This window comes from Schistocerca nitens, chromosome 10 (genome assembly GCF_023898315.1).
Source record: "Schistocerca nitens isolate TAMUIC-IGC-003100 chromosome 10, iqSchNite1.1, whole genome shotgun sequence".
NCBI lineage: Eukaryota > Metazoa > Arthropoda > Insecta > Orthoptera > Acrididae > Schistocerca > Schistocerca nitens.
Window position 1 is genome coordinate 144,666,775 of NC_064623.1, and position 13,831 is coordinate 144,680,605.

Below are 13,831 nucleotides of genomic sequence, written 5' to 3' on the forward strand. Positions count from 1 at the left end.
AACTGTGGAGAGTCTGTGGAGGAAATGGTCGGTTTCCTAATATGGAAGGGTAATATGTGGGTAATAGGCTGAAGGTGTTGGTCTACAAGAGCAGAGAGATTCTCTTATGGGGGCACAGTAACTGGCAACAGTGAGGTGTTCTGGATGGTTGGGTTTATGGGCTTCAGAAAGCATGTAGGAAATGGGAGTGCCGGAAGTGGTAGGTGTGAGGAGAGAAATGGATTCCAGGTAGAGGTTTGAGGTTCTGAGATGGGCCTAAAGGTTTGAAGAGAGTCAGGAGATGCTGCTGGATTTTGGGAATAGGGTGACTGGCAGGGTTTGTAGGTGAATGAATCTGACAGCTGGCAGAGTCCTTGTGCCAGGTAATCCTTGTCATTCAAAACAATAGTGGTGGAGCCTTTGGCAGCAGGTAGGCTTATAAGGTTGGGATCAGCATTTTTAGGTGGTAGATTGGTTTTCGTTCTGTGGATGTAAGGCTAGTTTGCATATTGAGGGATTTGGGGAATGATGGTGAGGCAAGATTTGAGGTTAAGAAATTCTGTAAAGTTAGCAGGGGCTGATTTGAGAGCAGTGGGGGTGGATCGCAGTTGGATGGAGGAATGAACTGAGTGAGACAGGTTTCAGTATTGGTCTTTGTTTGAGTCTGACTGATAGGGTTGGTGGTGAAAAAGTGCTGCTACTGTAGGTCCTGGCATAAGGAGAGAACGTCTTTAACAAGTCGTGCAGGGTGATGCAGACCATGCCACATACTGTTCCTGTGTTGTTGCTTGGCTCATGGAATCCTGACCATCAGATTACCCATTTACTACTGCCATCCTTCCTTCCACAGTGACCTCCATCTATTCAGATCCCACCAGACCGTAACCCTCACCAACATAGTCCTGCAAAATACATCAATTAGGCCCAAACCTCCTTGCAGTACTTCCTCTCCATCCGTAAAATTCTACTGCTGTGCAATCCCAAATTCCTGGGTCCCATATCACACATTGAAACCCTTGCCCTCCAGAACTAGAGCAACATGTACACGTTCTTAAAAAACTCTTTGTCATGGTCACTTCATTCTCCTGCCTTGGACTACCACTATCCACCACTTCTACAGGGACCTCCAAACCTCCCCAACATCCCCTCATAGCTGACAAACCCTGCCTCAGACCTAGTACACTTACCTCACCCTCAAAACCCCACCACCACCACCACCACCACCACCACCACCACCACCACCACCACCACCACCCCCACCACCGCCACCACCACCTTACAGAAACCAGAACCTAAATAGACCCGAAACACAGTCGTGAACCTTTCCTCAAAAAGGCTTAGCCCCACAGAAGTATCAGTCCTTTCCAGGGGCCTCACCTTTTGCCCCACTTCCAAATTCAATCTGCAGGACTGGTTAAAGACCTTCTCTCCTCTCCCGGTCCCTACAGTGGTAATACTTTTTCTCCACTAACCCTACCAACCAGACTCCACCAAATACCAATGTTGAATCCTGCCTGACTCAGTTCACTCCTCCATCCAACTGTGATTCACCCCCACTGCCCCCAAATCAGCCCTTGCTAACTTTACAGAATTTCTTAACCTCAACCCTTGCCTCACAATTCACAGTCAAGAATCTCTGTAATGGACTTGAGATTATTACAGAAAACATTGTCATCTTCCTTGGAGAAATACAGGGTGTACATAAAGTCCAGGAACACTTTCAATTATTTATTGCACAAGATCTAAACATTGTACAGATGTCATACATATTGCATTTTGAACAATCGATATGCGAACTGTGAGTGACCCGGCAGACGTCAATACGGTAATCGAATTCTTGCCACACCCGTCCCAGCATGGCATTGTCGACTGTGGCAGTCGCATCTTGTATTTTCTCCCAGAGCTGTGCTACATCATGTGGTAGAGGCAGTACATACACCAGATCTTTAATGTGTCCCCACAGAAAAAAGTCACACGGAGTGAGATCTGGTGATTGAGGAGCCCATTTCGTGAAACAACTGTCTCCTTCTGTAGCACGGCCGATCCATCGATGTGGCAGCTCTGTGTTCAGGTACCCATGAACTTCACGATGAAAATGAGGTGGAGCCCCATCCTGCTGAAAGATGAACGGAGAGTCCAATTGCATTTGAGGCATCAGCCATTGCTGCAACATGTCCAAGTAGTAACATACAGTGACAGTGCTCTTTGTGAAGAAGAATGGCCTGTACAGTTTTCGCCACGACAAGGCACAGGAGACATTTACCTTTGGGGAATCACCCTCAAATTCAATGAATTTGTGTGGATTCTTTGTACCCCAGATTCGACAGTTATGCCTGTTCACTTTCTCATTAGTGTGAAAAGTGGCTTCCTTGCTAAAAATTAAGCAATTGGCAATGCCATCCCCATCCTCTTTCAATTGTTGCAACTGTGAACGAAACTCAAAATGCTTGTCTTTGTTGTCGTCATCGAGATTCTGCACTAGCTTCAATTTGAATGGTTTCATAGACAGCTTCTGTCGCAGGACTTTTCCACACTGTCATCGTAGCCATTTCAAGTTCACGGGATGCACGACACACAGATTTCTTGGAACACCTTATAAATGTCTCTCATACACACTTCACATTCACTTCACTCACACTGGGATGTCTGCTTCTCTTTCCTGGGCACAAGCAATCCATCATAACGAATTTGTTGTGCCAGTGGTAAATAGCCTTGGTGGCTTCTTTCTGTACTTAGTTCTTAACATCTGTTGAACAGGTGTAGCACACTTTTTTTTTGTTGAACTACAACACACAGGAAGCTCACTCTGCACCCGAACTCTCCATGCTTGTGACTAGCGCTGACTATCAGCAAATCACCAAACTACGTTGAGGCGGTATACGTGAAAAAACTGTCAGGGTTCCTCTTCAAAATGACATATGTATGATATCTGTACAATGTTTGGTTCTTGTGCAATAAATAACTGAAAGTGCTCCCAGACTTAATGTACACTCTGTATTCGGAAAAAATACAGCATGCTAGTTACGATAAACACTTGCTTTTCTATCGTGGAGAAGAAGAGAACTTTTTAACTGTGAACCTAAAATCCCAGCCTGTTCCTCGGACAAATTTAAATAATGAACAAGATTGTTGAGATCCGCGAGACAAAAAGTGTGCCTTATACGATTCACAGTGACATCGTAATATTAGGTCGGCGTGCAGTTAATTGTAGGTAAATGTTGTTGCGTGTGGCTCCAAATGATAATTATATAGAAGTATATCAGTAATTACAATTGTCATGCCAATTCTTTTCTTAAAGGTCCAGAACTACGTGGGGAACTACATACAGAACATGCTGGACAGTGCTGCTAGGCAACTGAGCGGTGAGTCTAAAACTACAAAATGTTCATCTTTTTCTGAGCAGTGTTTGGTCATGTAGAACACCCTGAAGGACAAAGTTTTGACTGTAGGGTGAGTTACAAGTGGGAAATCTATAACTACATCTACATCGTTACTCTGCACTTCACGATTAAGTGCTTGGCAGAGGGTTCATTGAACCACCTTCATGCTATTTCTCTTCTGTTCCACTCTCGAATCGCACATGGGAAAAACGAGCACTTAAATCTTTCTACAGGAGCTCCGGTTTCTCTTATTTTGTTACGAGGATCATTTCTTTGTATGTAGGTGGGCGCTAACAAAATATTTTTGCAATTGGAAGAGAAAATAGGTGATTGAAATTTCATGAGAAGATCCTGCCACAACAGAAAACACCTTTGTTTTAATGACTGCCACCCCAATTCACATAGTGTGTCCACGGCACTCTCCCCCCTGTTCCGCAACAGTGAAAAAGAGCTGCCCTCGAACTTTTTTGATAGCCTCCATCAGCCCCATCTGATGCGGATCTGACACTGCACAGAAATACTCCGGAAGAGGGCGGACAAGCATGCTGTTAGCAATATCTTTAGTAGACCTGTTACATGTTCTAAGTGTTCTACCGATAAGTCACAGTCTTTGGTTTGGTTTCTCCACAATATTATCTATGTGATTGTTCCAATTTAAGTTATCTGTAACTGTAATCCCTAAATATTTTGTAGAATTTACAGTCTTTAGATTTGTGTGATTTATTGTATAACCAAATTTTAGCAGATTTCTTTTAGTACTAATGTGGATGGCTTCACACTTTTTGTTATTTAGAGCTAATTGCCACCTTTGCACCATATAGAAATCTTGTCTAAATCATTTTGCAATTGGTCTTGATCATCTGATAGTAAATGACAGCATCATCTACAAGCAATATCAAGAGGACTGCTGAGATTATCTCACATGTCATTAGGACAGCTGAGAGCTTATAACACTTACTTGGGCAGGGTGTATACGACCCAGGACAACCGGGAGAGCGAGAAAAACCTGGGAATTTTTTCATCCAGGAGAAAACCAGGATAAACCCGGAAATTCTTTAGAATCCCTGGAATTTTTGTTTTGTTTTGTTTCGTTTTAGTTTTCAGTTAAATTTTTGTAATTTTGAGTGGTAAGAAACAATACTCTAACAAAGGATATTATGTATCCCGCTACTGCAGAATAATACTGCAGGAATAAAACGTGAACGAGAAATAAAAACAAAAATAAAACTGAAGTTGCAAAGGAAATGCACAACAAAACACAATGCTCATACAAGCGTCTGCCAACAGCAAAATGTGTCAAAGGCCTTAGGAAGACTGTGCAATGCTTGATAACGACAAATTGCATCTGATGAGTGTGATGTCCCAACTGTTTACTTTAGATTCATTTGAGCAGTTGCAGGCAGGTTTGTGCGCATGCACAGTTGAGTCGCGCATGTGTAGTACCTTCTCCCGCTTCTGGCTACAGAAGTTTGGCTTTTAGCTGTATATGTAGCAGCAGCAGCAGCAAGCAGCATAATGCTACCTGGAAAAGTTTTACTGGTGCGTGCAAGCTGCCACATTCACTGGGGGCAAACCGTGGTATGTACCCCGGGCGGCAATTTCAGGGAAGGGGAGGGGGGGGCCTGCCAAATTCATATTCTTGAAGTAAAAAACCTTGTTTCACAAAGCACCTAGTATCCAGCGCGCATTGGTGTGTCGATTATTCATATGATTTTGAAATGCGTCCCTGTTTGTTTTTCAACATTTTTGAACTTATTATAAGTTTATTTCTGAATGAACACAAGTTGATTTTTGAAAGTGTGCATAGTGTACGTCATGTCTTCGTTTACTGCTCTCATGTCAAATGAAAACAAAATGTATTTCTGTGGCTGTGAACTATCAAGTGAATTAAAATACATTGGCATGAGTAAAGAAGGTCAAAATATGTTATTAGTTTCAGATTTTATTTTATGTGCTCCTTTCTGACAGTCAAGCATTAATCGCCTTGCATAACAATGAAGTTATTTTTGTCAGTTGGCTAAAGAAATTCGGCTTTTATTAATCTTTTCTGCTGAGGCAGTCAATTTATTTGAAACAAAGTGTTTAATTCCACACTATTGGCTAGTTTCAACTGTTTGGTGCATTTCAAAAGTGCATGTTTTCATCTTGTCGCATGTATGGTATTATGCCATAATAAAGAACCAAACATGCGATAATACAGTACCAGTACTCAAGAAAATTTACATCTAGATCTGGACATACGAATGTGCACTTTAAGCCGAATTATGCATTTTAGTATGGTTCACGAAATTCCGATACTCTTGGAGTGTCCTCTGATGTCTTGTTTCTTTTATGACATAATGTAATATCTTTTACATGTTTCACACCTACGAACATATGGTCTTCCTGCATCATCGTAGCCGGCGCAGTGAGGCCTGTTTCTGGCGCTCTCTGGCAATTACTGAAACGAACCTATTTCTAACAGGTCACCAGACAATATTTCGAATGGTTGTTTGAAAAGCGTTACTTTCAAAATAAATTTCCTTTTATGCAAGTTGAACTATGTGCAAGAATGTACGATGAATTTCTTAAATTACAGAGTGGTTGTCTCTTTTAAAAATAAAATCTTTGAGGGCATACATTTAGAAAAATTTCGGGCTCAGATCAGACATTTACATCTTTTAAAGTTTTACTGACACATTTGTGTGATGTATCTTAAAGTGTAACACGCGCAAAAAATATCAACATTATATGTGAAAGCTTAGCTTCTCTTGCAGCTTATTAATCTTTGAGACCAATATTATATGTGAAAGCTTTGCTTTTATTGTAGTAATGCTGTGTATATTAATTTAAACCATTAACTTTTCCCATTTGTGTGTATGCGCTACTTAACAGTGATATTGCCTTCGGCTGACTACATCACATGTCTTACGCTAGAATATCCGCTGTCATCAGCAGGCGAGATCACGCAACGAGCTATGACTGGCTACAAAAGTGCATTGCAATCATGATTTCAATGCTTCCGAAAGTAACTTGCGATGTTTGGTGGAATTTAAATTTACACTTTCGTAATACGAAAATATGCAACATACATGTTGCTTCACATCAAAGATCTTTCAAAAACGTCCCCCTCCCCCCCCCCCCTCCTTCCCCCTCTAAAGGTCCAGGAAGTTCTACGCCGGTGTATAAAACCATAACTATTCAAAGGATTGATAAGTTTTACAGTACCGAGGAAAAGTATACTGTCACTTAACATGCAAAAAGTGTATTTTCACCCAGGAGAAAGTGTAATTTTAACTGGGAGATCCGGGATCCCCCCCCCCCCTTGTCCGCATATACACCCTGTTGGGGAACACCACACATTACTTCCATTTTACTTGGTGACTTTCCATCAGTTACTATGATCTGTGACCTTTATGACAGGAACCCACAAATCCAGTCGCACAACTGAGGTGATATTCCATAAGCATGCAATTTGATTAGAAGTCGATTGTGAGGAAGAGTGTCAAAAGTCTACTGGCAAATCTTAAAATATGGAATCAGTTTGACATACCCCATCATTAATGCTCATTAGTTTGTGTGAATAAAGAGCTAGTTGTGTTTCAAGGGAACAACTATTTCTGAATCCATATTATTTGTTTGTCAATATATTGTTTCCTTTGAGATAATTCATGATGTTCAAACACTGTATATGTTACAAAATCCTACTGCAGAACGATGTTAGTACGCACCACTTAACAGTGATATTGCTGTCGGCTGACTACTTCACATGTCTTACGCTAGAATATCCGCTGTCATCAGCAGGCGAGATCACGCGACGAGCTATGACTGGCTGAAAAGTGCATTGCAATCATGATTTCACTGCTTCCGAAAGTAACATGCGATGTTTGGTGGAATTTAAATTTAATTCAGCTGATTACTCCAATGTCAGTTCTTGGGTATTGGTGTGACCTGTCCATTTTTCCAGGCTTCAGGTACACATCATTCCACGAGTGAGCGATTATATATGATTGCTAATTATGGAGCTATTGTATCAGCATACTCTAAAAGGAAACTGACTGGTATACAATCTGCGCTGGAGGTCTTCCCTTTATTAAGTGATTTAAGCTGCTTCACTACACCGAGAATACCTACTTCTAAATTTTTCACATTGCCACCAATTGTTCTTGATTCAAATTTGGGAATATTTACTCCTTGTCTTTTTTTGGTGACGGAGTTCCGTAAAACTGTGTTACGTATAGTGGCGCTATCATCAGTGACAATTCCATTGTTATTGGACATTAAAGGTATTGATTGCGTCTTGCTGTTGTTGCACTTGAAATATTCTGGGTGAGGTGTGTTCAGATTCTAAGACCTCCAGTTACCTATTTCAAAAGTAGTCACACAAAATATTTGAAACTTTTGTATTTCTCAGCATTACCTCTCTGAAGTCGTACAAGCTTCGCACGATGTCAACACTACGATTCGGCGCAGCTCACTGCGAACTGAAAATCTGGTTTTATCATTTATTACCGCATTCGGCACAATAGTTTCCACCACTTCGTACGCTGCATTCATTATAATGACTTGGTTGTATGTTCATTTATTGGCATAAGAAGAAAGCAGTTTCTTTTTAATTTGGTCTTCTCTAAATGACAATGTCTATTCTATGCTTATTTTTTGGAGATACTTATTGTACTTCTTTAAGTGCTTCCTAGATTTTTAACTCTATTTTGTTTTCATCTAATAATTCATGTTAGAAAGTAATACGTCAAAAGCATTGTCATGTAATGTTTAAAATTATATTCGTTGATTGATGGGAATATCAACATTGGGTAGAAAACAAACCCTCTCAGAACAATACGATTTACTGTCCTCACGAACACAGATACACATGCTGTAGCTCATAAGAACGGTGCGTAAAAACTCAACAAAAGCTCGAACATAAGTGAGAATTGGAGGTACATAAACATATTTGTTTACTTTATTACCACACTGAATTACTCTGTTACAATGGATCTATAGACTGGCAACAGTAAATAGCAGGATCTACTTGTAATCGTTTGGTGCTGCATAAGCTGTGGTATTACTCATCTCAGTGTCTGTGGAACCTACAAACGCAGATTCTTCCTTCAGCATGTTGTGTCACTGTTGACATGGAACAGAAAAGACATTTGGATACATAAAGAATCACTTTAACATTTATTAAATTACTACTGCGTCTTTTCCTCGTCTGTAATTACTTAAGCACAGAGTACAACAGTGTGAAAGTTCCATTATCTTGTCACGCTATGAAACTCGCCTATAAGAGTCTGTTTTGATTGCTGGAAAATTTGAGAATCTGCAACCGTGGAATGTGTCTTTTGTGTTAGGCTCAGTCAAATGTAAATCAGGACTTTGTTCATTTGACTCACTTTCGCTCTTGTCACACCACAGAATGCAGCGGTAGGAGTGTGTTTTGACCACTGGGAAATCACTGCTATATGAAGGTGATTAAGATGAAATTGTTAAAAGTCCCATAAACTTTCGAAAATTGGTGTGATTGAGTGGGTGGGGGCAGTAGCGTTCCTTGAGGTTCAGAAAGTGACCAACAGGTGGCAGTGATGCTACAACACAGGAGAAGGCAGAAGCATCCACAACAAGATGGCCACCCCATTGTCAACACGCACCGCGATTGAGCAGCAATCTCTGACACGTTTCTTGTGTAGTGAAGTGTCAGACCAATCGAAATTCATCACGGAATGACATTGAAGTATGGTGATTTGTGTGTATCATTGCAGCAAGTGTACGAGTGATGTAGGAAGTTTAAAACCAATGTAACTTCTGTGGATGCGCCAAGACCAGGGCAGGCTCACCACATAGTGACAAACGAGAACATTGTCAGTGGAGGAGCTCGTAAAGGAGAACGGAGTGATTGATTCGGTGCAGAATATTGTTCACATTGTACTGCACTTCAATAAGGTGTCTGCAAGATGGGTGCCATGTCAGTTAACTGCCGGATTGAAAGACTGTCATGTCGATGCCTGTGAGAACTTTTGCATTGTTCCATATCAAAAGTGATGTGTTTCTGGGAAAAATTGTTACAGGTTCTGAGACTTGGGTTCACTCTGACCACCCAGTAATGAAAAGGTCAAGTAAGGAATGACGCCACAGTTCATCACCCCAGAAAGGAAAAAAATAATTGCACTTAAATGTCTGCTGGAAAAGCCATCCTCATTCTCTTCTGGGATGCAAGAGGGAAATTTTGAATCATTACATGGAGAGGGGAGTGATGATAACAACTTCACCTTGCAGTGAGGAGTTAACAGTGAGGACTTCTGACTTTAGGAGCATTGCTACAGCTTGACAGCACCCAACCACATACAGCCCGTAAGACAGTTGAGACTTCTCAGGAAATTACAATATATGCATTCAGGGTCAGGGAGACTGTGTCAGAAAATGATATGTAAGTCGTTTGTTCATTATTACAACTAAAAATGTTATAGACTTTTAAGATTTCTATTTGAATCACGTTCGTAACAGTGACACTGTAGGAGAATGTCCAACCATGGAGTGTGTCTTCCACATTTGACTCAGTCGGAACTTTGTTCATTTGATACGCATAGTGACACAAGCAGTGCCGCACACTTGGAAATCACTTGCGGGTGAATGGAGAAGGAATGGCTGTACGCATGACTGAACAAAGGTGTGCCATTTCAGTATCACTACAATTAAGCAATAACCATTAGTGTTTGGTGTGCAATGCCCCCCCCCCCTTCCCCCCCCCCCTCCCTGCTAGGTGCAGAAGTTTTGAAATGGTCACAATAAAATAAAAACCACAGCTATAAATGGCATCTGGCAAGCTTGTCACTGAACACAACATTCGAATCTTGCGCGGCTAGTGGAAGGCAACTCGGTTTTCTCAAAAGCGATTTGCGAGAGTGCTGTGTTGCTCTTGTCACTATGCAAATCAAAGCAACAGGGTACTGATGTATATTTGACTAAGCCTAGAACGGAAGACGCACTCCGTTGTTGGGTTGTACATTTTCCAATTGTGCCTCTATTACATCTGCGATTTTCCAGTTGTCACCACCATGCATTCTGTAGTGTGATAAGGTGTTGGAGATTTCACACTGCCGTACTTTCTGCCTAAGCCATTACAAGTGAGGGTATGTAGTAGTAATTAAATAAGTGTTAAAGTCATTCTTTATGTATCCAACTAATTTTACTTGTGTACCACCTGTATAGGTGAAGAATGATGAATGTAACGTACTACAGCAAACTGCCGGTTGATGGCGTGACTGCTTATCGCAGCAAATGATGTTGGCAACCGAGTTGCGACTTGCTTTTCTTGCACAGTTGCATACAGTAGCTCTAACTGTGAAAACTCGCCGAGCTGCACTGGCAGTCTCTCGAACACCCACCTTACAATCCGGATGTGTTACTATATTTTCTAGATTATGTTGGAATGTCTCTCACAACTCGGAAAAACCAAAAATCACTAGAAGCTGGAAGAAACTTGTCCACAAAACAAACTAGTAGCTCACACCTCTTACTGTAGTGCTCTTTGGAAAGCAGTGAAGAAGAATTATACCATCACTGTCACAGAATATGACCACATAGTCATTTTTCTAGCATTGGCTCTCACCCGAAACATAAAAAAGTAACCACTGTGCTTCCCCTAAGCTGACTGGCACATTGTTTCTGTAGTGGCGTAGTAAGACAACCACGCCACTCTGAAGTAGCCGAAAGGCACGCGTTACTGACGCAGGCTTGTTTAGGTCTGAAACAGGATTCGTAATGAATGCTATAAAGAAAAGTACGTAGCTGCGGAAATACTTAACTTTAATCCATCATTTGTATACAGCATTCTTGATGATACAAGTGAGACTCTATCTTGAAATGGTTAATGGCGCCTTGCTAGGTCGTAGCTATGGACTTAGCTGAAGGCTATTCTAACTGTCTCTCGGCAAATGAGAGAAAGGCTTCGTCAGTGTAGTCGCTAGCAAAGTCGTCGTACAACTGGGGCGAGTACTAGTAAGTCTCTCGAGACCTGCCGTGTGGTGGCGCTCGGTCTGATCACTGACAGTGTCGACACGCGGGTCCGACATGTACTAATGGACCGCGGCCGCTTTAAGCTACCACCTAGCAAGTGTGGTGTCTGGCGGTGACACCACATTTTCAATATTGAAAAGTGGCAGCTGTGTCTCATCCATTGTCACTATTGTTCAAAACAAAATCTCATTTGTACATTCATCACGAAATTGGCAAGCACACAACCTTGAGGGCATGTGTCAGCATTTGTGCCACTCAACTGAATGACACTTGTTGCATTTTCAGGTCCTTATGCAGGATTGTGCGCACAGTTCCACAGGTGTGCCAACTAGAGCAATCCTCCGAAACAGCTGTCTGCAGTAGCATGACCGTGTCGTCTGACCGGCTGGTGTGAGGCCGAGATTGTTTTGTTTTGTCGTCACACAACGTTCGGCCCTCTCAGTGCAGTATCGGCTGACATCAGTCGGCCGCTCTTTAAAATACGTGCACAGACAGTCGTGCTGCCATGTTCCCTACGGGCACCCGCGCGTTAAGATGGCACTGCCGTGACTGCTTACACTGCTACCGGTGACATACAAGTGTCCTCTCTCTGGAGCTCCAGCAGTGGATCTAATTAAGTTTGAACATTGAGGCACAGAGCCCATTTTGTGTTTTTGCCATTTCATAACATTTGCAAGCTCCCATATCAGTCAGGGCTCATCATCTTTGGAATAGTCATTGTATTGCTGACTGCCTGAATTGGAAAACTGTGTGTCTGTATATATTTCAACACTCAAATTACTGTCAACAACTGATGTTGCAACTACAGCAAACAGTAATGTATTACTTTCACTGTTTGATATTAGATGTAGCATAAAATAATATATGAATTCTCTCTCCACAAACTGCATCTTTCCTCACTCCTATATCTTCTGAAGAAGCACAAATCATGCGAAGGAACTTACAGTACATAGAACAGGCCTAAGGACTAATCCCTGAATGGTGTTTATATTTTACTGTTACAGACCGGCGGCTTCTGTTCGCAAAATCGTGTATGCAGGAAACTAGTATGTGTTCTTCAGTACCACAGAGAGCGCAGAGTGAAGAATGCATACTCGACTGGGAAATACTTTATTATTCAATGCCTCTGTACAATACTTTGCCAGTAGCAGTCTGGTGGTGGCCTCAGCTAATATATCGCGATTGTCCTCCCTGGCAATATGTCGAGAAGACAGAGGCTGACGGCGGGCAGTGGCCTTGCTGCTGCTGGTCACTCTGTCAGCTCAGTGAAGCAGGCCAAGCCACACGGTGATTGAGTAGTGCTGGCTGGCTCTCTTTGGCATAGGGCCCACATTGAACCTGGCCCCTCAGAGACTGTCTCTGGTGGCAGCATTTCAGTGGATCGAGATCAAAACCTGGAGGCTGATCGCTCGTAGGTCGATGACTTTCTTGTCAACGATGCCGTTTCACAAGGCTGTTCGATGAGACCGAAGCATTTATCGTTACTGTGACTAGATGTCTTACAACATGTGGTAGGTTCCTGCCACTCACTCGGATGTGGGAATGCCTCGTCATGCTGTGCCATGTTGAGACACTGTCGACCGGTGACGGCAGAACGCCACATGGTGGGTCGTTGGGCGGGCACTATTGCACCGCCCAGTGCAGAATTATGTCAGTGGCTGGTCAACATATTCCTCGGCTAGTTGTGAAGGTCTGCTCGATGCTCGAGTCACGACAATAGTCCGCCCATACACATATAATCTGCACTGTTGAATAATCTATGCACCCTAATTTTAAGGTAGGGAAAAAAAGAAAAGAAACATCGGCTTTAATCTGTGTTTTGCTTAGAAAACAATTATTCTAAGGTAATGATTCTATCATCATCACTAGTGGAAGAATCGTTTCATCATCACCAACTTCGCCTAGTGAGTCATCTTCAGTTCTGTTCAGTGAATTTGTGATACCACATTTTTTTGAAGGATTGTTGCACCAATGTAGCAGAATGGAGTCCTGTGTACATTTCACCTACTCGCAAATCTGGAACAAATCCAGTCGCTTGTTGTCCCCCCCCCCCCCACCCCATCCCCCACCCCCACCCACTCGGCACAAATGTGCTGTTTTCTCCAGCAGTCCATTGTGTGTATTGCTGTTTAAGTGTAGCTTTGAATGGCCTTTTTAGACACACATGTAGTGGTTGCAGGACAGATGTCAGGCTTCCAGGGATAATGACAAAGACAGGTTTTTTCTTTTTGTAACTTGTCTCGCATTTCCTCTGTTGTACATCCACAGAAGCTATCAAAGACCACAATGTCTTACATAAATTTGGTGAACACCATAGCAACTTTGTCAAACGTCTGTCACCCAGTCAACCACAAGGATACTGCACATACACCCTTCTGGATTTGCTCTCACCATTATGCCTTTCACTGAGATTTCTGGAGCAGTTTACCTTTTAAATATCACATAAGGTGATAGCTTTCGTCCATCCCAAGTTACACACC

General features: G+C 42.2%; 1 protein-coding gene across 1 annotated transcript in view; it reads left to right on the plus strand.

Moving 5' to 3' along the window:
* The window catches only part of LOC126210374 (double-strand break repair protein MRE11), a 157,597-nt gene that overhangs the window by 55,984 nt on the left and 87,782 nt on the right, over positions 1-13,831 (plus strand). Inside the window, exon 7 of the mRNA XM_049939603.1 lies at positions 3,278-3,341. Within this exon, the coding sequence (XP_049795560.1) occupies positions 3,278-3,341 (64 nt within the window). The remainder of the gene's footprint in view (positions 1-3,277; positions 3,342-13,831) is intronic.